General features: G+C 44.1%; 1 protein-coding gene across 1 annotated transcript in view; it reads right to left on the reverse strand.

The window, feature by feature from the left end:
- LOC120516954 (alpha-actinin-2) overlaps positions 1-26,481 on the reverse strand; it is a 155,165-nt gene that overhangs the window by 16,611 nt on the left and 112,073 nt on the right. The window contains exons 13-17 of the mRNA XM_039738993.1: positions 24,580-24,688; positions 14,412-14,552; positions 11,491-11,673; positions 8,585-8,719; positions 1,089-1,268 (exon numbers count right to left, since the gene is read on the reverse strand). Of these exons, the coding sequence (XP_039594927.1) occupies positions 1,089-1,268; positions 8,585-8,719; positions 11,491-11,673; positions 14,412-14,552; positions 24,580-24,688 (748 nt within the window). The remainder of the gene's footprint in view (positions 1-1,088; positions 1,269-8,584; positions 8,720-11,490; positions 11,674-14,411; positions 14,553-24,579; positions 24,689-26,481) is intronic.

The following is a 26,481-nucleotide window of genomic DNA, read 5'->3' on the forward strand; positions in this document are numbered from 1 at the left end:
CCAAAAAGTTCAACTTTTGTCTCATCAGTCCACAAGGTATTTTCCCAAAAGTCTTGGCAATCATTGAGATGTTTCTTAGCAAAATTGAGACAAGCCCTAATGTTCTTTTGCTTAACAGTGGTTTGCGTCTTGGAAATCTGCCATGCAGGCCGTTTTTGCCCAGTTTCTTTCTTATGTTGGAGTCGTGAACACTGACCTTAATTGAGGCAAGTGAGGCCTGCAGTTCTTTAGACGTTGTCCTGGGGTCTTTTGTGACCTCTCGGATGAGTCGTCTCTGCGCTCTTGGGGTAATTTTGGTCGGCCGGCCACTCCTGGGAAGGTTCACCACTGTTCCATGTTTTTGTCATTTGTGGAAAATGGCTCTCACTGTGGTTCACTGGAGTCCCAAAGCTTTAGAAATGGCTTTATAACCTTTACCAGACTGATAGATCTCAATTACTTCTGTTCTCATTTGTTCCTGAATTTCTTTGGATCTTGGCATGATGTCTAGCTTTTGAGGTGCTTTTGGTCTACTTCTCTGTGTCAGGCAGCTCCTATTTAAGTGATTTCTTGATTGAAACAGGTGTGGCAGTAATCAGGCCTGGGGGTGGCTACGGAAATTGAACTCAGGTGTGATACACCACAGGTAGGTTATTTTTGAACAAGGGGGCAATTACTTTTTCACACAGGGCCATGTAGGTTTGGATTTTTTCTCCCTAAATAATAAAAACCATCATTTAAAAACTGCATTTTGTGTTTACTTGTGTTATATTTGACTAATGGTTAAATGTGTTTGATGATCAGAAACGTTTTGTGTGACAAACATGCAAAAGAATAAGAAATCAGGAAGGGGGCAAATAGTTTTTCACACTACTGTATGTATAATCAAGAAATTGCCACCATTGGCTCCTTAATTGATTGTTGAAAGAATCTAAATCAGAACTTCCTTGTCAGCCTGAATTAGGATAGTCAGGTCCAAAAACGGATGGAAGAAGTTGCACTTCAAAAATAATGATACAATACAATGATATTAATACAAAATGACTGCTCCATGTCCAAGATGGCTATTACAATATTTATCATGAAGATAAAGGAAAGATCACCCTTACCTCCATTGTGTAGTTGGTGTGCTTGTTGTCAAAGATAAGCGACTCCTGTATCAACTGGTGGTCTCCTTCCAGCTTGTCTATGTTGGGTTTGTAGTTGACAATGACGTGTTCATACTGCTTTAACTGGGTCATCTGATCTTCTAAAGTTCCGCTCATTTCTATGGAGCTATGAGCAATTTCCTAAAACATTTAAAGGAGACAAAAACATTTCAGGATTAGTTTTAATTAGATTTCATTTTATTTGATTGGTTGAATGAAATTATGTGATAGTTGGATGTTGGACTACACCAATTTACCTGCCCCTGCTGCTGTTGTAAAAGTATGGAAACAAATGGACTCAAGTGAAAACTGCACTGGGATGAAAAATGCTATTATAAAATAAAACATATTTAAATACTTAATTTACAGTCCGGTGGCATGGTTGCTAAGCTGTATAGAAGACAGCTACTAGTTTGGTGCCACCATTGACTTAGCATGTGACAATGAGTACATCATTTCATTTGTCAAGGCACCATCTGTAGAAATGCAGAAAAAAGATGGGAGATCTTGAACTACCAGAAACAAACTCTATAAAGGATTCAAGAGCTTACATCAAGGCCGGGTAAGCTGCATTAGCATTACAAGGGCTATTAAAATGCTAGATTTTAAAAGCTGATTTGTATTAATATTGAAGAACTTTATGCACGGACTGCACTAGTAATTGTCCTTCTGGGGTACTGTGTGCAGCTTAATAACCTGGAATAAGAATAATAATAATAATTCTTTACGTTTATATACCACTTTTCTACCTACTCAAAGCGCTTTTGCATACCGTATATACTTGCGTTTAAGTTCTCCCGTGGATAAGTCGGGACTTAATTTTACCGTATAATTTCCAGTACAGTAATCCCTCCTCGATCGCGGGGGTTGCATTCCAGAACCCCCCGCGATAGATGAAAATCCGCGAAGTAGAAACCATATGTTTGTATGGTTATTTTTATATATTTGAAGCCCTTATAAACTCTCCCACACTGTTAACATTATTAGAGCCCTCTAGACATGAAATAACACCCTTTAGTCAAAAGTTTAAACTGTCCTCCATAACAAGACAGAGATGGCAGTTCTTTCTCACAATTAAAAGAATGCAAACATATCTTCCTCTTCAAAGGAGCGCCGTCAGGAGCAGAGAATGTCAGATAGAGAGAGCGAGAGAAAAGCAAACAATGAAAAAATCAATACGTGCTTTTAAGTATGCGGGCATTTTGTAGAGGAGCGTCCGTATCCTCTAAGCAAACCGCTTCTGTGCAAACAGCCCCTCTGCTCACACCTCCTCCGTCAGGCGCAGAGAAAGACCGAGAAAAGCAAACAATCCGCTCGGGAAGCACATCGTATATCATTGAGGAGTTTTATCTATCTATCCATCCATTTTCTAACCCGCTGAATCCGAACACAGGGTCACGGGGGTCTGCTGGAGCCAATCCCAGCCAACACAGGGCACAAGGCAGGAACCAATCCTGGGCAGGGTGCCAACCCACCGCAGTGAGGAGTTTTAGTTAATATGTAATACATGCTCTGATTGGGTAGCTTCTAAGCCATCCACCAATAGCGTCCCTTGTATGAAATCAACTGGGCAAACAAACTGAGAAAGCATGTACCATAAATTAAAAGACCCATTGTCCGCAGAAATCCGCGAACCAGCGAAAAATCCGTGATATATATTTAGATATGCTTACATTTAAAATCCGCGATAGAGTGAAGCCGCGAAAGTCGAAGCGCGATATACCGAGGGATTACTGTATTTTATAATGTTGGTCGTACAAATCGAATCTGGAAAACTTCTGCTATTGGTCCATGAGATTACGATATGCTAACGCCCACCTGAGAGAGTAACCGCAGAGCACACTGCCTTTTTTTCCTATGTATTGTGCCTACGTGACCACACGGTAATACCCGTACAATTCTAAAGCGACGTTTGCACTGATTTGTGTTTTTTGTATCTCACACCCTCATATACTTTTATCATAAGAGCATCATATCTACGATGGTTTTAAATTAAACATCGTTGAAGTAGCGAAAGAAATTGGTGACTGCGCTGCTGCAATAAAATTCGATGCATCTGTGAAACTGGTGCGAGACTGGAGGAGGTAAGATGCTAAAAAAAAATTTAAAGGTCGCATTTTTGAACAGATGTATAAGTCAGGTCTGATTTTATGATCGACTTATATGCAAGTATATATGGTAGTGAGCGTGTAACCACTTCAGCCAACATGTAGCATCAACCGAGATGATGCGATAGACGCCATTTTTTTGCATCAGTACGTTTCCACATATTAGCTGTTAAGTGGTCAAGGTGTGAGAGATAGTTAGTCAATCAGAGACAGGGGCCGATTAGGGGGACAGAATGACCAGGCCATGGAGGAAAATTTAGCCAGGACCTCGGGATACACCCTGCTCTTTATGAAGGATGTCCAGGGATCTATTATGACCACAGAGAGTCGGGACCTCGGTTTAACGTCTCATCCGAAGGACAGTGCCATTTTGACAGCACAGTGTCCCCATCACTGCACTGGGGCCCCCACACAGATCACAGGGTAAGCCCCAACCCCGCTTGGTGGCCTTGCCAACACTTCTTCCATCAGCAGCCCACACTTTTTCCTGGTTGGTCTCCCATCCAAACATGCTAAGCTTCAGGTAGATGCCTGCTTCGGAAGTACATGTGCCATGGCTGCTGACATGAAAAGAAGAGCATCCAAGTGCACAAGCAGCCTAAAGGGCGAGTCCTGTTCGAATTGATTAAGAAAACTGAACGGAAATGGCTACTGGGGGGCTTAATCTAGAGCTTTCAGACTTTCAGAGGAATCAAAAAAATTGATCTGTCATATTATGTTCAGTTGAAAATTGAATCATATGCTTGAGCAACCCCTATTGGACGGTGTGAGGAATTGCATTCAGGACAAAATCAAGCAAGCATTTCTTCACACAAAGGGTCATTGTAAGCTAGCTAGCTAGCTGCAGAGTTGAAACTAAAACCCTGACAACTTTTACAAAGTGTTTGCGTAACGCCTGTACACCCGCTTATCTGTGCAGTTATCTAATCAGCCAATCAAGTGGCAGCAGCAGCACAATGCATACAATCATGCAGACACAGGTCAGGAGGTTCAGTTGATTTTCAAATCCAACACTGAATTGGGGCAAAAAAAGTGTGATTACAGTTGTTTCAACTGCTGCATTATTCTTGGTGCCTGACGGAGTATTTCTGTAACTGCTGATCTCCTGGGATTTTCACACACAGCAGTCTCTATAGTTTACTAACCTGTTGGAAACCCGCAAGGGGAAATTTCGCACCAACATTAGGAAGTTTCTTTACGCAAAGGACCACAGACACGCAGAATAAGCGACCAAGTAGTGTGGTAGACAGTAGGACTTTAGGGACTTTCAAAATTGCACTTGATGTTTTCTTAGAAGAATTAGGTGGACAGGACTGGCGACCTTTGTGGGGCTGAATGGCCCGTCCTGGTCCAGAGTGTTCTAATGTTCTAACAATCACTCTATACAACTGTGGCGAGCAGACAAGCAATTCAAGAATGCACAACGTGTTAAACTCTGAGGCAGATGGTCTACTGCAATGGAGGACCATGTTGGATTTCACTCCTGTTGGTCAACAACAGAAAGCTGAGGCTACAGTGTGCACAGGCTCACCAAAACTGGACATTTGAAGACTGGGAACAAAAACAAAGCCTGGTCTGATGAATCTCAGTTTCTGCTGCGGCACACAGATGGTAGGTGCCAACAGCATGAATCCATGCCTTGAGTCAACAGTCCAGGCTTGATGGTGGTGGTGTAATCATGTTGACATGGACCAGAATCTCCAAAGAACGTTTCCAGCATCTTGTGGAATACAACCACTAAGATGGTGTCGCAAACAACCAGGGATCTTGCCCCACCAGGACGCCTGGAAGAAGGTCGGACCACGAAAGGGGCACTGTTTTTCCCTGGGTGTAAGAGGGCAGCCCCGCTGGACTCCATCAGGGCCAACAAAGAAGGAGCTGGGGAGGCTAAACCCTGTTGGGACCTGTGCCCACCATCAGGGGGCACCAGAACGGTCCTGAAAACCTGGAGCCCATGCTTCCGGGTGGCCATGCAGCACTTCCGCCACACCAGGAAGTGCCGCAGGGAGATCATTGGGAACACCGGAAGCACATCTGGGTGCGTTATAAAAAGGGGCCGCCTCACCCCATTCAGGGAGCCGGAGTCGGGTGGAAGAGGACGGAGCTTACAAGAGAGGAGTGGAGGCGGCTGAAGGAAAGGACTGAGTACTGTGTGCGAGTTAGTGGAACTGGATTGTCCACTGTAAATATTGTAAATAAACCGTGTGTGTTGTGGACATCTGGTGTCGTGTCTGTTGGTGGCCGGGCTATCTTTTACAATGGCTGCTTTGAGGGTGAAAGGCAGCCCTGCCCCATATTAATATAGTGGTCCGAACCAAATATTAGCTAACCAAATGACTTTGATAGACTGAATGGCCTTCTCTCAAGTGTCAAATTTTACATATCTCTCTATTATAATAAAAATATCCTGAGACGAGACAAGACTTTTTAGTCTGGGACGAGACGTGACTTTTTCAGAGAGACACTTTCACGGCCCGCCAGACGAAACTTTCTGCCAAGAGATTTAACCATGGAAATAAAAGACAAATCTTTTGAATATCGTAAAGAATTCAAACACGTTGGCGCGATACACATGCAGAGCAGGTTAGAGATAATGGAAGTACAAAAATTCGAAAGTCTCAAAAAAATGATAGTAAAGATCGCATTAGCACAAACAAATGCAAATTATTTCTCGGTGAAATAACGGAACAGCGAAAAGAGATTGAATATATGGACAAAGGTGATATGACAGAAGTATGTAGATATTGTTCGGATTTAAACTTTAACTCGGAATCTTGTACATCGTCTAATTCGTGCTGCTATCAGTGAAAAGTAGTGTTTCTTCCCAAATCAAGAGGCGTATCCACGAGAATTAAAAGATTTGTTGTTTGGTGAAAGTGAAATCCCGCGAGAGAAAATTTCAAGCCCAGCGTGACAAGACTTTATGCAAAGAGATTTGGAAAAGTCCCACCCACATCTAAAACATTTACAACCACGCACACGGTTCAGTCATTTCTCATTTGTGTGAATGCTATTGGCAGATGCAGTTCATGTGGAGAGAAAGAGACGATATTCACTCACGGGCAGTTATGCGTTGCGTTGTCACGATGCAAATTCAGACTGGAATGGAATCAAAATTTAATGCGATATTGATGAAAATGTAAAAGCGAAAAGAGATTAAATATATGGTGTGACAGGCGCCTGGCGTCCATGCCCAGTCGGGACGCCCCTGCACACTGTATTCAGGGGGAGCAGCCCTGGACAGTGCAATACCTCCCCCTGGACGATAGATGGCCGCCCCCCTGGCCTGGTGAAGTGCCTCAGTTTCCCACAGGGCTCTCTGGGAATTGGAGTTGGGGGCAGCCCTGTTGGGTCCCGCACGTACCGCCAGGGGGTGCTGTGTTTGGGACTCCTGAGCCCATATGGACAGCAGCTTCATCACACCTGGAAGTGCCGTCAGATCTTGGTGATCAAACACCTGGAGCACTTCCAGGTGACCTATAAAAGGAGCCAGTGACCACCACTCATCGGCCAGAGTCGGGTGGAGGAAGACAAGGTTGTGAGGGAGGAGTGTTTGTGATTGTGCTGCACTGGTGGTTACTGGTGCTTGGGACTGTGTTGTGGCTGGGGGGATTACGGGGAAGACGTGCCCTCCAGCTGAAGAAGAATAAAAAAGAATTTTATTTTACACGTGCCTCCAGTGTCCAATCTGTGTCGGGTCAGGCGCTATATAGTGCCGTTTACATCTGGCGTAGTCGGCAGGATTCCGGTCCGTCTGTTTGGGTCAGAACCTGCAGTATAATTGGGTAAGGACCCGACACAGTAGCACGAGACACGTGCACAGCACAGCCACTCAGAAGGCGCGATCCCGAAGCGCGCACACGCGGCAAGGAAGCCTTTTGCCCTGAAGCCTCAAGGGATGCTGCGCTGATGAGGAAGAAACGGTCCAGGAGGGCGCAAAAGTCAGCCGTCCACTGCTGCCGCCACGGTGGCCAGCACCGCGGGTTGCAGCAGGAGGTAGCTAGCGGATTACGGGAATGTTACTCTGTCTTTTCGTCTACCTGCCTCCTAGACGCCGAGGGGCGAGATACCCGTTGGTGGCCGGAGGATGGGCTTCCGTGGCGGGTCGGCGGAGTGAGCCCCGGGGAGAGCGAGGTCGACCTGAGTACCTTCTTCGGCCTCGGGGACCCTGTGAAGGACGGAAGCCCGGACGATCTCCCCAGCACAGTGGCTCCAGCGGAGGAGCAGAAAAGCCTTCCCTTGATTGGTAAGGGGGTGGGAGACGCGCACCGATTCCCCGTCGAGAGAAGCGCCGAGACGGGGATGGCGAATCTCCACTCCGAACCCGAGAGACACCCGGAGGAGCCCCAGGGCGGAACGCCGGACGGGGGCAACTCGCGGTCGGGGACAAGAGGAACATAAGTCCACTGCCGACCGGAGAAACTGACCTGTGTCAGGCTGCACGGGGTGTGGAGGCTATCGTCCTACCCCTGCAGTCCCTTTTTCAGGTGTTCCAGGCCCTGCAAGAGGCGAAGGAAGGGCTGGAGAAGAAGCTCGGCGCGCCGATTGGAGACATCCTGCAGTGGGTGAAGCGGCGCGGGGCTGATTCTTTCAGTCCGACCAACGCAGCAGCACAGGTAAGCGAGGCCTGTTCTGTGGAAGGAGGGAGGCGGAGGGCTGCGGGCGCCGTGATTAACACAGCTAGCCAGGCAACTCCGCCTCCAACAAGAGACGCGGCCACAGAGACTGATATGGAGGAGGTGAGGGAGGGGAGGCAGCTGAATGACAATGGACATAGGTGATATGACAGAAGTATGTAGATATTGTTTGGATGTAAACTTTAAGTCGGAGACGTGTAGATTGTTTAATTCGTGTTGCCATCAGGGAAGAGTAGTGTTTTTTCCCAATGAAGAGGCGTATCCGCGAGAATTAAAAGATTTGTTGTTTGGTGAAAGTGAAATCCACATAGGCAAGCAGCAGAGATGCCAAGTGGCTGGCACAGAGTGCAGGCCAGGGGGTTGGCATGTGAAGTGAGCAACGGGCAAAGCCCCCTATTTTCTTTTATAAAATCACAAATTTGTCCTGTAAGGTTCACCTTTAGCACATTGTGTGACGGTGAACATGTCACTTGTCATTCTAGATCTTCACCTGACTTTCTATGTGTGAAGTACTTTGTGTTCACAACAGAAAGGCGATATATAAAATTAAGTTTATTGTTTTGTTGTGTTAGACTCATACGGGATATCAAAATGGTGCTTAATTTAAGATGTACAGCACATGCCTCTTTATAGAGGTTAAAACAAAGCATGACATGCTAGCAGGTAATTTACACATATGTGCCTAGGTTATTCGTGAAGCTGCGCCTCGTACCTCCATCTTCTTCTGTATCCATGGTCCTATAACATTTGCTTGGGCTGCAAACTGACGGCGTAATCGTTCGTTAGAGTGCTGACGTGCAAGTTCTTCTTGTAGTGCTTGGTCCCTCTGTGGAACAAGCTGCTTTACCTATAAAGAAAGAGAAAAACGCAGATCAGGCCCACTGCCTCTTTGTAGCTTGTGGAAAGACCCAATTGAAAATAGACGTCATTTGTGACATCACAGACCATACTTTGGTTCAACATAATCCTGTTGGGAGCTTTACCCTCTTTGTAAATCCCTTACTAGCTGGACAGACCCTTTTGACTGAACAAAGCAGAATATTAGCCATCAGCATGTTTGGTAGACAGCGAGGCCAGGCCTAAAGCTCCTTACTTACCTCTACTCCTAGCCTGGCTCTGCCACAGTTGATCGCAGGTCAACAAGTCATACATTTCCTTTAAGCATCAGATCAACTTTTCTGGCAAACAATAAAGATAGTGTTAATTCTCAAAAATCAGCTAGTCATCTAGTCGGAGGGTATGTCAGACTTCATGACTGCTACTGCTGGTCACGTCACCTAAAGATGTCAGATTTCATGAGTTGGAATCACAGGGGATGGCGTGGTGCACATTTTCTTGACAACATTCGAGCTCAGGTTCACATTTCCAAAGTACTGCAAGCTCACCCCTTCTCCTAACAGCCAATAATGAGCTGTCTGACCATCTTCTTCTTCTTTCGGCTGCTCCCGTTAGGGGTCGCCACAGCGGATCATCTTCTTCCACATCTTTCTGTCCTCGTCGTCTTGTTCTGTCACACCCATCACCTGCATGTCCTCTCCCAGCACATCCATAAATCTTCTCTTAGGCCTTCCTCTTTTCCTCTTCCCTGGCAGCTCCATCCTTGTGCCAGTGCTGTATGAAGGATTTCCTGATGCGGCAAGTTCAGCTGCAGTCTCTATCCTTTTTTTTTCTGTTCTGTCGTGTTACATAAACCACGAGATATCAGAAAGGCAAGACTCTCCTCTGTTTGTGAGATCCAAAACACATACGTTTAAGGAATGTCCTCGTAGTGGTGCTCTCATACACATACACACACAGGCACCCTCAAAAATTAAGGAAAAATCAAACCTGTTTGAGTTGGGGTGAGTCTCTGGTGACGTCAAACTACACAACTAAAGGTCAGAGAAGCATACCACGGCTGCCCCCAACTCACAAACGATTATGTGAATTAAGTCTCAGGTCAGATCAGGCCGGGGAGCATGCACTGGTACTGCGTATTGCCACACCCACCACACAACGAAACACTTCAAGATCCCGGTTGGCAACCCCCCAGGCAGACAGACAGTCCAGTCCCACCCTTCATAAGTGACCATGTATCTGGTGCAGCAAAGTATTACATGAGCATCCCCTTGGCCTGGTTTAGCTGTTTGGGTCCTCAACAATGAAGATCCTGTGAGCCAGATCACCCTCAGGGAAATCGTGCCACATGGCCATAGTGCCATAACTGACCCTCCCTCACAATGCAGGTCATGTGCCTCATTCGGGACTCCATGAGCAACACAAAGTCAAACCAGCGGCACCCAAGGATTCAAAGAGACACAGTACCAATGGAGTCCAGTCTTCATTTCAGGTCACTGGAGAGCGTCCATGTCTCGCACCAGGACTCTATAGACTTGGACCTTCGTCCTTTTGCAGAGATATCGGGAGCGCCACACCCCTTTCCAGTGACCTCATGACCCCCCCCATGCTCTCCCAATCCGTCTACTGACTTCATAGGAAGAGTCACCAGAGTCATGAATGTCACTGATGAGGTAAGTAAACCTCTTGACGAGGTCGACACTCTCTTCGCAGACAGACACGCTGCTGATGGCCGTGCCCAAGAGGTCATTAAAGGCCTGGCTCTTAGTTTTTATCAGGACCCTCGCACACTCAGACACTCAGACTCCTCGCTCAGTCTCTTGAGGGCCCTCAAATTAAGTCTGTGACTGGAAAAATCGTGACGTGTGTTTTACACAACCACTAAACTCAGTGAGGTTTTGCCAGACTGGTAAATGTCCAACTCATTAGCGCAATCACACAATTCAAAATGTGTGAAATGAGCAGTGATCGCTATTCAGTTTACATTTCACTCATTCCAATCACAGAATTATAGCGAAGATACAGTCCAACAACAGGACTGCACCCCTAATTTAAAATCTATAGATACTGTGAGAAACACAGACTTAACTATGAAGAGCAATATAGATTATTTTAATTAAAATTATATTGTGTCTCTGAAAGAAATCTCAAATAAATTCAAAATCTCCACAAGCATTAGTGATGCAAATTTTAAGCTTATTTGTGTGTTCTTGTACATAAATAAGATATGACTTATAACATTATAATCTGGAAACTCTGAGCCTGTCCTTATTGAAGAATGGTACAAAAAGCTGAATAAATTAAATATTACAAAAAGAGCCACTTCACAGAAAAAACTGCAATTAGTCATTAACATCCATCCATCATCCAACCCGCTATATGCTAACTACAGGGTCACGAGGGTCTGCTGGAGCCAATCCCAGCCAACCCAGGGTGCAAGGCAGGAAACAAACCCCAGGCAGGGTGCCAGCCCACCACAGGGCACACACACACCCACACCAAGCGCACACGAGGGACAATTTAGGATCGCCAATGCACCTAACCTGCATGTCTTTGGACTGTGGTAGGAAACCCACGCAGACACGGGGAGAACATGCAAACTCCACGCAGGGAGGACCCGGGAAGCAAACCTGGGGCTCCTTACTGCGAGGCAACAGCGCTACCCACTGCGCCACCGTGCTGCCCGACCATTAACATTAAAGCTTTATTTATAGAGCCCAACATTGTATTAGGGAGCCATAAGGAAAACTTACTCAAATGTACATAAAAATATAACTTTACCTTATCCCATTTGGCACTGATGTCCTCAGACTTGATTGTGCTGTATGGATTTGTTAGTGAGAGCACAATATTGTAACTGTGGGAGATCTTCTGGATCTCATTTTGAATTCCAAGTATGGCCTGCCTCTCGCTGTCTGCCTCTGGAAGAGTCGCTTTAAACTGTTCATGAGCAGAAATCAGACTCTAGAGAGAGGAAAAAAGAAGAAGTGCAATTCAGGCCTATGTTCAAAAGGGTGACAGGGACGCAAATGGGAAGCTACGTGTTGCATAAGGGGCAACCTGACCACTGAACCTGTCTATGGGGGGCAAGGGCAAAATGCCCACCATATCTTGGAACAATCCAAGAGAAAAGTTACAACAGTTAAAATGAGTGTAAAGTCCACACTGGCTGCTCCAGGCTATTAAGACCCCATTCACGTTGAAATTAAAAAAGTGATTTAATTGTGACTTTTGGCTCCAACCCAATTTTTTTGTTTGACTGTTCAAATTAATTTTGCAAGCAATTCAAATCCAATATGATTTTATATTTCTATCTATCTTGAATCCACAAAAAACAAATAAAAATTAATTCATCAGATAGAAGCAACCTAACAGACACCCAAGAATACCAGCAAATGACTAACAGACGTTTACAGTATCAGACGTCTGCGAATTTGACAGCTTGCAAGTGTCAAACATGCTATAAAGTGGAATCATCTTTGTGAAATCTGTACGTAGACATCAGAAAACACGAGAGAGGAGCCATGGCTGGTGGGAACAAGATGTGGTGAGGCTTCATGCAAAATAAGAAGTTTAACAACTTCAGAATGTTGAGGGGGACATTCAATTATGATGACGTCTAACTGCAAGACAGGAAAATGTGCAACATTCCATAAAATCTGCAGAAACTGGGAAGTATTGGAAGGCTTTCATTTTTACTTTCTCGTATACAAAGTATAGAAAAAGTATTGTAATCGTCCAAAGATTGGATGTTGAGATTTTGCTGAAACTCAATGTTTTTGACCTCTCCGACTTTCTCGTTTTCAAAGTATAGGGAAAGTATTAGAGTCCTCTTGAATTTCCATTTCGAAATTTTGATGAAACGTTTTAGACCATTTTTACCATTTTTGGAATTATGTCTGTGTGTGTATAACTTGAGGACACTTTCACTTCGGTCAACCAAATTTTGCATACAAGTATTAGGTACAAAAATGTAGATTTCTGTCAATTTCTGGGCTATTTCCGTTAACCGAAAGTGATACTTTCCCTTTTATTCATGCAGCAGCAGAGTCTTATTTATTCAGCTTCACCTTTTATAATTGTTCAATATATTATTAATGTGATTTGTTTCCCCATATCTGAGTACACGAGAAAGTCGAGGGAAGACCAGTCCCGATTTTTTTCTTTCTTTCTTAGCATTTTACATTGCTCTAAAACTATTGAATCTGTGTTCCAAGAATAATTGATTTTAAGCAGCTATATAAATGGAACTAGTTTTGGGTGGCTCTGTATTTAACTAACCCATACAAGCATAAAAGTCAGGAGCATGAAATTGTCCAAAATGACTTTGTATGCTGAAGCATTAAGAGTTCCTTTCACTGGAAGTAAGGGGCCAAGCCTGACCCCTGAAAAACAACCCCACCTCATAATCCCCCCTCCACCAGACTTTACAATTGGCACAATGCAGTCAGGTGAGTCCCGTTCTCCTGGCCAGACTCGTCCACCGGATTGCGTGATTTGTCACTCCAGACAACATGTCTGCACTGCTCTCAAGTTCAGTGGCGGGCGGTGGGCTTTACACCACTGCATCTGAAGCTTTGCATTGCACTTGGTGATGTCAGGCTTGGCTGCAGCTGCTCGGCCATGGAGACCCATTCCATGAAGCTCTCTGTACTGTTCTTGAGCTTCTGGAGGTCTGTAGTTGGTGACTCTGAAGAAAGTTGTCGACTCCTGCCCACCTCAGCATGTGCTGTGCCCGCTCTGTGATTTGACGTGGCCAACCACTTCATGGCTTCTTTGCTCCCAATTACTTCCACTTTGTTATAATACCACTGACAGTTGACCGTGGAATTTTTAGTATCGAGGAAATTTCACAAATGGACTTACTGCACAGGTGGCATCCTATCACGGTACCAGGCTTGAATTCACCGAGCTGCTCCTGAGAGCGACCTGTTCTGTCACAAATGTTTGTAGAGGCCGTCTGCATGCTGAGGTGCTCGATGTCATACACCTGTGGCCGTGGAAGTGATGGGAACACCTGAAGTCAATGACTTGGAGGGGGGTCCCAATACTATTGACATTATAGTGCTATCTGTGCTGGCTTTGTCAGCCTGCATTTGACAATGAAGTTAACGACACATCCTTAAGAGGATTTGTTCTGTGTGTTGTATTGTATTGACCCTCTTCTTTTATTGACCCACTGCACGCCCATCCTACCTGGAAAGGGGTCTCTCTTTGAACTGCCTTTCCCAAGGTTTCTTCCAATTTTTCCCTACTGGGTTTTTTTGGGAGTTTTTTTCCTTGTCTTCTTAGAGAGTCAAGGCTGGGGGGCTGTCAAAAGGCAGGGCCTGTTAAAGCCCATTGCGGCACTCCTTGTGTGATTTTGGGCTATACAAAAATAAATTGTATTGTATTGTAAATGGATGCAGACATGGAAATAACATGCAAATTCTTCTAAGTCTGGGTTCAAGGTATTGGGAGGTGACAAATACGTCCATCTGACATCAAACTCCAGATCACAAGAAGTTAAACTACAGGCTGAACACATTAGCGCTGAGTGAACTAACGACTGAACATCATAGACAACCAGGGAATTACCATGGAATGCAGAGTCTCAAGAAATTACTCATTTATAGCAGGAATCGGTTAAGTGAAAGTTTAGAGGCTGATCGTCAGGGATTAGAATTCCTTTCAGGAAAAGAAAAAATGCAACAAGCACACACCTGAATTTCTTCAACAGTATGAACAATGAACATATCTTGCAGGTCCTCCATTGCTCCTTCCATCCAGTTGTTGAAAGGTGCTGCTCTCTTGGCGAACTCCAGAAACAACTGGTCAATGGTTTCCAAAAGCTTCTCAGTCCTCTGTAAAATTCAAGACCCAAAAGACATCCATTTAACACATGAAATAAAGGGACGTCCACAAAGGGGTGGCTATGGTGGCTCAAACCTCTGCCGTTTTCCTTCATTGGCCCAGGGGCCCTTTTCTCCTGTAAAGAATGCAAACCTCCTGTTCGTTGTAAGAAATGGAGAAACACAGCAATAAGTGATAAGTCTTGCTAAAGCTAGGCAGGCTACTGTTTCCTATCCTCTCTCTATATATAATCTTCATTTGGATCTTGATCTTTGTTTGTCCGCGAATGAATTAGAAGAAGCAGCACTAGATGGCAGTAGAGAGACAGCTAAAACATAGGCATTGCATTAAGAATCTCCTCCAGGCTTATACTACTGACGACTGTAGTACGCCAGTCACACCTCAAAACACAGACATTCAAACTAAACAAATTGTTGTGCTTTAAATTAACTAAAGAGATCTTCATTTAGATCTTGATCTTTGTTTGTCTGCAAATTCCACGCATGCGTAGACCACCTTCCAGTTTAGTACGTTGTTGTTACTCACGGATGTCAACAATGTGCCGGAATAACGAAAGGGGTGGTGGACAGCGTTACGCTGGTTAGCTCCTGAGGCCTGGTTAGAGAATGAGATTGCCAAAGATAAAAGGTACGTGCCTACGTAACATATGAATGAAAGAAAGACAGTGAGTAAAATGAATGACAACGTAACAGCACGTTCCGGAAATTATTATTGTTACGTTGTAGCCGGCGAGTGCTGCGCGTCTCACAGTTGTACCGTGGCTTGCTCACATGTCAGTGAAGTGATCTCTATTTATGCTTTAAAGAGCCTGGATATCTATGTGTCCCCCTTTTATAACCATTGCTCCGTGTATATTGCCTTACTCTTTGGATTGCCACAAAGCAACCTGCGAGATTGGAGAAAGTCTGAGAAGACATCGTGAGAGGAAATGATAGCGTCATGAAAACGAGAGGGACTGTGAACGGACAGAAGCAGAAATGCTCCCACACCACCACATAATTACTATTCGGACAGTGATTCCGCGTAGGCCGTTCCTATCAAATCAATGTCCAAGGGTTTTCTTCTGTAATTTTGTTTCCCTTATAAAAAATCATAATGCTGTGCGACGAAGGGCCCAGTTCACGACTGGCAATCGCGTTTAAACAGGGAGCCGTTCACAGACAACTTTAAGGCCTTGTTCACACGGGCGTTAAGTTTTTGGATAAACGAACTTGCTCTGAACGTCCTAGACGTTTATGTTGCATTTTGTGGTGGCGATCGATTGACTTCTACACCGGCGTTCGTTTGTCTCTGTCTAACGCCAGCCTGCAGCCCAAATTGTAGTTTGTGTGTTAACCTGTGGAGGCAGTGTCGGGAACTGGATATGAAAGCCCTTGTCGTTTTATTTGAGGTGCCTCCTTTCAATATGGACCATTTTGCTATGTTAGATATTAATCTTCTTGTTTTAAAAATACTCGTAATACGGCGACGTAGGGAGAGAAAAATCGCCGCCACTACTGGGTTCATCCTCTGACTGCACAACGTCGGGTTAAAGGAAGTTTTTTTGTGCTTTATGAAGAAATGCGAAAATTTCCGCGCAAGTTTTTTAATTACTGTCGGATGTCGGTTTCCACTTTTGATTGTCTGCTGCAGCTGGTGCCATGCCACATTGCACGCCGATCAACCAACATGCGACTTGGTGTTAGCCCCGAAGAGAGACTACTTGTCACTTTGAGGTAAGGAAACAGTAGTCGAGTGTGCGCTTACACCGGTGTTATGCACTGAAATGCCCCCCGCTCCTCCAAAGCGTAAAATAAACGCGCAGAAAATGAACTAGAAGCGGTTTCCTTGCGTTCGTTGGGTTTTGAACGCCAAGAAAAAGCTGCATGCAACGTTTTTTTGATGCCGTAAAAACGCGCAGCCGGACAAACGCACGTCACCAAAGCCCGTGTGAACACTCTCATTGACTCCTACGTGTAGAAAACACTCGGCGCTTGATCCGCTCACTGGACGCACGAACGCAAAAACGCTCGATTTTAATGCCCGTGTGAACAAGGCCTAACACGCGCAACGTAGTTGGACGCACATGGCTAGTATGGAAATAAAATGTGGCCGTTAACACGGGGGGTCACTATGCTGGGATATTTTTATTTTTAACAAGCACATAGCAAGCTAAATAACAGCAGTTCTATCATATTAGGATATCCATTAAATAATGCTGTGCCTCCATTTTGACCATTTTCTAATTCAAGAGTACAGCACGCTTTTACATACATCCAGTTTGTACTTTTTATTTCATTTTAATTACAGCTGACCTTGTATTCGGATTCAGCGGGTTAGAAAATGGATGGATGGATGTATTTTTTGATAGTGGAACTTGAGAAATGTATACAGCATTTCCTGTGTATTTTTCTCCCTTATAAAAGAAAATCTTGAGACGAGACGAGACTATTACCAAGAGATTTTTTCAAGTCCTGCCCTCCTCTCAACCATTTCCAGTTCACGGCCCACGCCCTGCACACGGTCCTCTCACCTCTCATTCGTGTGAATGCTCTTGTCAGACACACTTCTTACGATCTCAGCTCTTATAAATTTTTACGTTTTCCTCACTTTATGTTCCCAATAAAAGAAGACGTATTATGTCCAAATCTTATTGAAGAATTTCATCCCAAAGGGTTATCAACAGAAGAAATGAGTACACAGGTAATCTTAACACCGAGAAACGATGGAGTGAAACGAATTAACGCGAAATTTGTCATTCGGTTACACGGGCAAATTGGTTAAATGTGTATCAATAGACTATACTGAAGCAGTTGGGGGTGATGGTGTGGAAGATAAAAACATCAACTTACAATATCACGTAGAATATCTACAACCATTAACACTGTCTGGTCTTCCATCGGCTGAATTACTGTTGAAAGAAGGATGTCTTGTAATGTTATTGCGTAATTTATGTTGAGTGATGGGCTATGCAGTAGGACAAGATTAGTTGTATTCAAAATTGGTCGAACAATTCTGACATGTCAAATTTTAACAGGCAACAAGAAAGGTAAAGTAGGACATCGTCCGCAGATAACATTAGACACCAAAGGAGATCTTGATATGCCATTCGTATTAAAATGTTTACAGTTTCCTGTTAGAATATCTTTTGCTATGACAATTAACAAATCACAAAGACTAACATTCAAAAAAGTCGGTTTATTTATTAGGGAGAAAGAAACAAAATTCACAGGCAGGTAAACGTGTTGTCATGATTCAAGTCCAAACACGGAATCAAATTCAAAGCGATATTGACAAAAAGTTAATTCCAAATATTGTTTTTATTGAAGTTTTACAGTACAAGTGTATGTTTTAAAAGTATTTGCATGTTAATTTCAAAGCCAAACAGAACAAAATCGTATAACGCAATGAATACCTCTAACGCAACATGAAACAATTTTCTTTCAATTTATTACGTTTTACTATTTTTTATTATGGTTAAATTACTCGCTGTAATGTAAAACAGTTAGTTCTACACTGCTCACAAAAATTAAAGAAACACATTAGATACATCAGATCTCAATATGAAGTTGGATATCTATACAAATAACGGCAGGGCAATGTCTTAGGAACAAAAGGATGCCAAGTCTTTTAATGGAAATAAAAGTTTTCTGCCTACAGAGGGCGCAATTGTGTAGACACCCTAAAATCAGAGTGAAATGAAGATGTGGCAGGCTAGTCCATTTTTTCAAAAACTTAATTTCTGCTACTCAAAATGCTTTTCAGTATCTTGTGTGGCCCCACGAGCTTGTATGCATGCTTGACAACGCCGGGCATGCTCCTAATGAGACGACGGATGGTGTCTTGTGGCATTTCCTCCCAGATCTGTATGAGGGCATCCCTGAGCTGTTGTACAGTCTGAGGAGCAACCTGGCGGCGCCTAATGGACCGAAACATAATGTCCCACAGATGTTCTATTGGGTTTAAGTCAGGGGATCGTGAAGGCCATTCAATTGTTTCAATTCCTTCATCCTCCAGGTACTGCCTGCATACTCTTGCCACATGAGGCCAGGCATTGTCGTGCATTAGGAGGAAACCAGGACCTACTGCACCAGCGTAGGGTCTGACAATGGGTCCAAGGATTTCATCCTGATACCTAATGGCAGTCAAGATGCCGTTGTCTAGCCTGTAGAGGTCTGTGAGTCGCTCCATGGATATGCCTCCAAGATCATCACTGACCCACCACCAAACCAGTCATGCTAAACGATGTTACAGGCAGCATAATATTCTCCACGGCTACTCCTGACCTTTTACGTCTTTCACATATACTCAGGGTGAACCTGCTCTCATCTGTGAAAAGCACAGGATGCCAGTGGTGGACCTGCCAATTCTGGTATTCTATGGCAAATGCCAATTGAGCTCCCGGGTGCTGTGCAGTGAGCACAGGGCACAGTAGACATTTGGGCCCTCAGGCAACCCTCATGAAGTCTGTTTCTGATTGTTTGGTCAGAGACATTCACACCAGTGGCCTACTGGAGGTCATTTTGTAGGGCTCTGGCAGTGCTCATCCTGTTCCTCCTTGCCCAAAGGAGCAGATACTGGTCCTGCTGATGGGTTATGGACCTTCTATGGCCCTCTCCAGCTCTCCTAGAGTAACTGCTTGTCTCCTAGAATCTCCTCCATGCCCTTGAGACTGTGCAGGGAGACACAGCAAACCTTCTGGCAATGACACGTATTGATGTGCCATCCTGGAGAAGTTGGACTACCTGTGCAACCTCTGTAGGGTCCAGGTATCACCTCATGCTACCAGTAGTGACACTGACTGTAGCCAAATGCAAAACTAGTGAAGAAACAGTCAGAAAAGATGAGGAGGGAAAAATGTCAGTGGCCTCCACCTGTTAAACCATTCCTGTTTTGGGGGTCATCTCATTGTTGCCCCTCTAGTGCATCTGTTGTTAATTTCATTAACACCACAGCAGCTGAAACTGATTAACAACCCCCTCTGCTACTTAACTGACCAGATTAATATCCCATAAGTTTCATTGACTTTATGCTATACTCTGATTAAAAAGTGTTCCTTTAATTTTTTTGAGCAGTATATTATGCATATGTAACAATCCATCCATCCATTATCCAACCCGGTATATCCTAACTACAGGGTCACGGGGGGTCTGCTGGAGCCAATCCCAGCCAACACAGGGTGCAAGGCAGGAAACAAACCCTGGGCAGGGCACCAGCCCACCGCAGGGCACACACACACTAGGGACAAATTGGAACTGCCAATGCACCTAAACCTGCATGTCTTTGGACTGTGGGAGGAAACCCACGCAGAAACGGGGAGAACATGCAAACTCCACACAGGGAGGACCCGGGAAGTGAACCTGGGTCTCCTAACTGCGAGGCAGCATCGCTACCCACTGCACATCGTAAATTGTACATCCACTTCCCCATACAGGAGCGGCAGATCCGTGAAGTGGCTAGCGCATAGCACCGACCCAAGGGTTGGCAAGCGAAGTGAGCAGGGGGCAGAGCCCCCTAGTAATCTATAGGTTTCTATTTTGCACAATTTACATTTTTTGATGCTATCCGTATCTGAGTAATTAACAATAGGACTGCATTGTTAAAAAGCTTAAGAACCCTCTGATTTAAGCGCATGTGTACTACTGAGAATATTTAGCAAGGGTGAGAGTGGAACATAGAGAAGGGTATATGACGTCAGAAATCACGCGTCATGGTGAAATGAAAGATTCTATCAGTAAGAGTAGAGAATTTACAAAAGGGTTTCCAAAGTATCCTCAAATCTTAACAAGGTTTAAGGTTCCTTTTTTTAGTCCTGTTTACACAAGAAAACATGAAATTTGCCTTCTCAATTGCATCTAATAACAGACAGAATGAAGTAAAACAAACAAATAGAAACAAGACAGGTTAAGGTAAGGCAGTTAGATAATTACACCAAGAAAAAAAAAGGTTACAGGATATATATCAAAACCTTAATCATTACCTCCGATACTTCTTATTGAAAAGTCAAATGGCACAAGGAAGAAAGAAATTTCTGGAGCGAGTTGTGTGGCTTTTTAAAGCGACCATCCTTCCTGATTTACTGAAGTTTAGTTCTACATGTAATGGATGTCTGTCATCAGTTGAGATGATTTCCACTTTCTTTAACATTGCCTGCCCTTTGACACACACACACACTCTAGTCAAATCATCTACATCAGCCCCAGCAACTTTAGCTGCATACTTCATAATCTGCTGGAGCTTTTTTGAGTTTTGGTTTGTCTGACTATTAAACCAGACAATGAAACTGAAAGTGATCACTGACTGGATCAGACTGCGACAAAAGGACAACATGAGCTCCTTGTCTACTTTAAATAGTTTGAGTTTATGGAGGAGAAATAAGCACTGGTTGCATGTAGAGAATATTTTTTTTTATTAGTATTCCAGCTAAGATTGTTATCTAGGTAAGTTCCTAAGTATTTATACTTGTTGTCTTCTTATTCTGCGTCCTGTGTTGGCTGGAATTGGCTCAAGCAGATGTCCGTGACCCTGTAGTTAGGATATAGTCGGTTGCATAATGGATGGATGGATGGATGTCTTCTTATTCACCAGCTACTTTGTATGGATTTTTCATTCCACCTTAAATTCTGTTGTACTTTGAATATTTAACCAGTAGATGTCACTAAAGACCTATTCTTGAACTTAATGCAACATTTTCACAGTGAAACAGTAAAATGACTATGTATGGCCTGATAATAATGACGCTGGTATATACAAATAAATGTGTTCCATTACATATCTGACACCACACATTCTGCTGTATTCACAGGAAATAATCTTTTCTTTTGAAAGATCAGGAATTTTCACAGAAAATGATTGTGAGATGTCTCAATATGCACTGCAGATACGTTAAAATGCGTACAACAACAATTTAAAAATCTCAAATCGTATTGAGGATATTTAAGAATTTTGATATATCCATCAATCCACCCATTATCCAACCTGCTAAATACTAAAACAGAGTCACGGGGGGGTCTGCTGGAGCCAATCCCAGCCAACGCAGGGCGCAAGGCAGGAACAAATCCCGGGCAGGGCGCTAGCCCACCGCAGAATTTTGATGTATGTTAAAATTCATTTCAAAAATTTGGGTGAAAATTTTGCCAAATTGGGGCACTGCTATGATTCGATAGAAAAACAATGCAAGGCAGCAGCTCACCTGTAGTTTTTTGGGGCTGTGTAATGGTGGGATACTCCCTTTAGCTGACCTAGGTAGTTTACAGTTTTCCTTTCTATGTGGTGAATGAGGAAATGGGCACACTCAGCTTTTCTTCTTTGAAATGAATATTGTTTTTTTAATTATATATTAACACGGTGGCACAGCGGTAGCACTGCTGCCTTGCAAATAGATAGAGAGATAGATAGAGAGACAGATTATTAATCCAAAGGGGAAATTCACATACTCCAGCAGCAGCATACTGATAAAGAACAATATTTAACAGACAATAACTTTGTATAATGTCGTGGGCTGCATCAGGAGTGGGCAGGAGGAGGAGTATAGGAACCTAATCAGGGACTTTGTTAAATGGTGTGACTCAAACCACTTACACCTGAACACCAGCAAAACCAAGGAGCTGGTGGTGGATTTTAGGAGGTCCAGGCCCCTCATGGACCCCGTGATCACCAGAGGTGACTGTGCAGAGGGTGCAGACCTTTAAATATCTGGGAGTGCAGCTGGATGATAAAATGGACTGGACTGCCAATACTGATGTTCTGTGTAAGAGAGGACAGAGCTGACTATACTTCATTAGAAGGCTGGCGTCCTTTAACATCTGCAATAAGATGCAGTAATGAGACCTGGGTTCGCTTCCCGGGTCCTCCCTGCGTGGAGTTTGCATGTTCTCCCCATGTCTGCGTGGGTTTCCTTCCACAGTCCAAAGACATGCAGGTTTGGTGCATTGGCGGTTCTAAATTGTCTCTAATGTGTGCTTGGTGTGTGGGTGTGTGTGCCCTGCCTGGGGTTTGTCCTGCCTTGCTCCCTGTGTTGGCTGAGATTGGCTCCCGCAGACCCCCATGACCCTGTAGTTAGGATATAGCGGGTTGGATAATGGATGGGTGGATGGATTATCTATTAATTGAATTTAACTCGTCAACGTGCATGGTGCATTGTGGCTGTGCAATGGCATATTTACTATAGGAAAATAAGGTGAAGTTAGTGTAAAGAAATGCAATCTCTAACACAGGGGTGGGCAGTGTCGGTCCTAGTGGGCCGCAGTGCCAACCCAGTTTCTCAATGAGAGTTCAATTATTGCTGATGAAGCACTTACTGCTCAAGTGACATCGTGATGCTTTCTTTTAGTGGGCTCGCTTGTTCAGGTTCCCCACCCTTAATTGCTTATTTCACTCCTATAAAGCTGTATTCAGTGTTTTTAATGGCTCCTTATTAGCAATAAGATGCAAATGACAAAGGAGCCAGCAGTTCTCTGTCCAACTTGTTTCCATTGACACCCATGTGGAATCACCAGGCACTATTTGGTTTAATAAAACACTTAAGTGGAAAATGTGACAGACTGAAAATTTAATATTTCAAATCATTTGGATGATATCCTTGGAATGGAAAAAAATCTACGATATAAGAACCTAACATTGTAGACTAACAAGGCATCAGATTAAATAAGGACTGAGATTGGCAAGGATTTGTTTCTAATTTAGTAACTGGGTTGGAACAAAAACCTGCAGCCACTGCGGCCCTCCAGGACAGACATTGCCCACCCCTGCTCTAACGTATAGAACAGGGGTCACCCACTCCGGTCCTGGAGAACCACCGTGGCTGCAGGTTTTCATTCTAACCCTAATCCTGGAGTAGTGAGGCAGCAGGAAAAAAATCACTCTTCTATTACAACACATGCCACCATTCGCAAGTAAACTTTTCAAGATTAAGCCAAAGAGTGTATGACAAGAATGTCTTTAGAAGGCTAAATGTGAGCTCTATATGTGCAAAGTATACAATTATTCAACTTAAAAGTATATATTGACCGCATCCGTCTTGTTTAAAATGTTTCCAACGAAAGATCCAACGGGTAGTTTAAGGCAGGGGTCGCAAAGTCCGGTCCTGGAGGACCACCGTGGCTGCAGGTTTTCATTCTAACACTTTTCTTAATGAGTGCCCTGTTTGTGCTGCTAATTAACTTCTTGTGAAGTCATTTTAATTGATTTGCTTTTTTAAGATTTCTCCTGAATTCTTCATCGTTCCTCTGAATTGCTTCATTTCTTTCCTTAAATGGCACCCAAACAGAAATGAAATGTGAAGTGAGGGAGGCAACAGAAGACCACCTAAGTCAGGGCCTCAAACGCCAACCAGTTGCTTAATGAGGCGCCAATTCTTGTCGTTAATTAAACCCGTTCTTTAATTTCATGGCTTGTCGCTGCTCTCGTTGTGCAGTAGCAGTCATTTCCAAAATTGTTGATTTTCTCTTTTCTAAGAGCTCTGTGAAAATGTTTTGGGGGTGTAAGTAGATCGACATTCCTGAGACCTTCATCTTTCTTTAGTTTCAGATATTGTATGATGGACGCCAGTTGTTTTGGCTCATTTTGCATCTCATTAATTGTTTGGCTGCTAATTAAGGAAAAAGAAACAATTAAGGGATCTGAGTCTTGAAGAGCAATCAATTAAAATTAGCTCAAAAGAAGTTAATTAGCAGCAAAAACAGGTCACTCATTAAGAAAAGGGTTAGAATGAAAACCTGCAGCCAACGGTGGTCCTCCAAGTCCGGAGTTGGCGACCCCTGGTATAGAAGACACAGCCTTTATGTTACTTTATGTTTTACTACTTGCTCTGACTGCTGGTCAATAAGTGTGCTGACTTGGTAATCTTTCAAGAAGTGATGCACAACTCCTGTAGCCTTGAGCACTTATTCATTCCAGTGGTTGCACCGAGTGCATCATTCACACGCAGTCAAAAAGCAGAACTCCAAAGAGATTTCAAGACATTTCAGAACAGGCCGGAAGTGGCCGCTTTCTGGAGAGCCAAAATATCACGGTGAGGACACCCTAAGAAGGCCTTACCTCGAGTGCTTCCCGTCTTTTTTGAGTCATCGTTCCCAGCTTGTCCCACAAGTCACAAATCCTTTGGCATCTCTCATTCACCTCAGCTACAGCATGATAATCCAGCTCACTGTGGACCACAAAGAAAAGTCAATTGCTGTTTAAAACGATTATTGAAAATTGACAAACTTAACAGAAGACAAGAAGAGTTTTATATGTCATTTGTGGTGCACCCTGCCAATCCACAGATCTATGGAGATGCGGCAGAAAATGTCAAATATGACAGTCTTGACTAAACACTTTATGACCAGTTGGGGGTGCCACTGAGTCCCACGCCCCAAACACACCAACAGTAATACTGGTTTTGGGTTTAAATAAAGATCTTATTTTTCGGTAAATGTCTCTCGTGGGCTTCTCTTAAACATTAGAAAATGCTCAAAACCCAAACTATAATCTTCTTCCCCCTCTTTGTCTTTCTTCTCCTTCCTCTCCTCCAGGTGAGTTTTGTCCCCTTCCACCCAACTCTGACTCCCTGGGTGAGGATGAGTGGCTTCCTTTATACCCAAGAGTACTTCCTGTGTCACCACATTGCACCCAAGATGCACTTCCAGGTCAGGCCGAACTTCCTCCCCACAGCTCCTTCTGGAGGCTCCCATGACACCCAGCAGGGCTGCCCATTGGAGCTCCAATTCCCATGAAGCTGTGCAGGAGTGTATATGGGAGACCAAGAGAGAGCTGATGCCATCTGTTGAACTGGGGGGAGCAAATGGCTCTGTGTGGTTGTCTCCTTTCATTAAACTGGCATCCCGGCCGAGTAAGGAACCTTGACCCATCCCGGCCAGGACACTTGTCCATGTTTGATCTTCCATGACAACTTATTAGGAGCATAGAGGACACCTGAGAGTTTATCACTAAAAAGTTTTGAGTTTAGAAACCGAATTGCTCAATTGCTAGTGCAACGGGGTCTTCAAATTACTTGAAAGGTTGGAAAGATGCATACCTCATGTGGAAGTAAAGCGAGGTATGGTACACATGACTGAAATGTAGCATCAAACCTAGAAACCTAGATTAGCTTTAACAGAGCTGATCACAGGAAGGAGAGACAGGAAGGGGAAAGCAAATCCATGAATGCTCTGACTCACTTCTGACACTTCAAGCAACGCAAGAAATGGGGCACCTGGACTCACTGAACATCTACGGTACCAGGTGGTATGGTGGTCACGCACTATTTTGCTTTGCTTTATGCCACTGTCTATTTGACTAATGCTTAATAAATGTGTGACTTCCCCTCCTGTCTGTTAGAACGTAAGAAATTGGACAAATATGAGGACGGCATTCAATCCAACAAGCCTGTTTGCTCAGCTAATAGCTACGATGTTCTGGTACTCCGTCTAATTCACTGGGGTTACAGATGTTGAGGAAGGGGGGGGGGTATTAACCCACCTGATCATGTGATAAGAGGAAGGGATTTGGGGTATTCTGTTAAGGTCTACGTAATAAAGAGTATCAAGGAGAATACTACCACAACAAAACAACAGCCAGCAGCCATACCACATGCACTTCAGAACAGGTCATCAGGAGACCATCTAGGAAAAAGCTTGGGGTGCTGCTGGAGGAGGAGGTGTTGGTGAGGCCAGCAGGGGGCGCTTACCCTGTGATCTGAATGTGGATCCCCATATCCTCAGTGCAGTGACTGGGGAACACTGTAAAACTAGACTCTCTGTGGTCATAAAAGATCCCTGGGCATCCTTCATAAAGATCAGGGTGTATTCCAATGTCCTGGTTAAATTGCCCACCATGGCCTGGTCATTCCGGCCCCCTAATCATCCCCTGTTCCATTTCATGAGGCATCACACCTCCACTTCAGAAGAAGTCGTCCACCTGAAGCTAAGCCTGTTCAGGCCCGGCCAGTACTTGGATAGG

This window comes from Polypterus senegalus, chromosome 16 (genome assembly GCF_016835505.1).
Source record: "Polypterus senegalus isolate Bchr_013 chromosome 16, ASM1683550v1, whole genome shotgun sequence".
Classification (NCBI taxonomy): Eukaryota; Metazoa; Chordata; class Cladistia; order Polypteriformes; family Polypteridae; genus Polypterus; species Polypterus senegalus.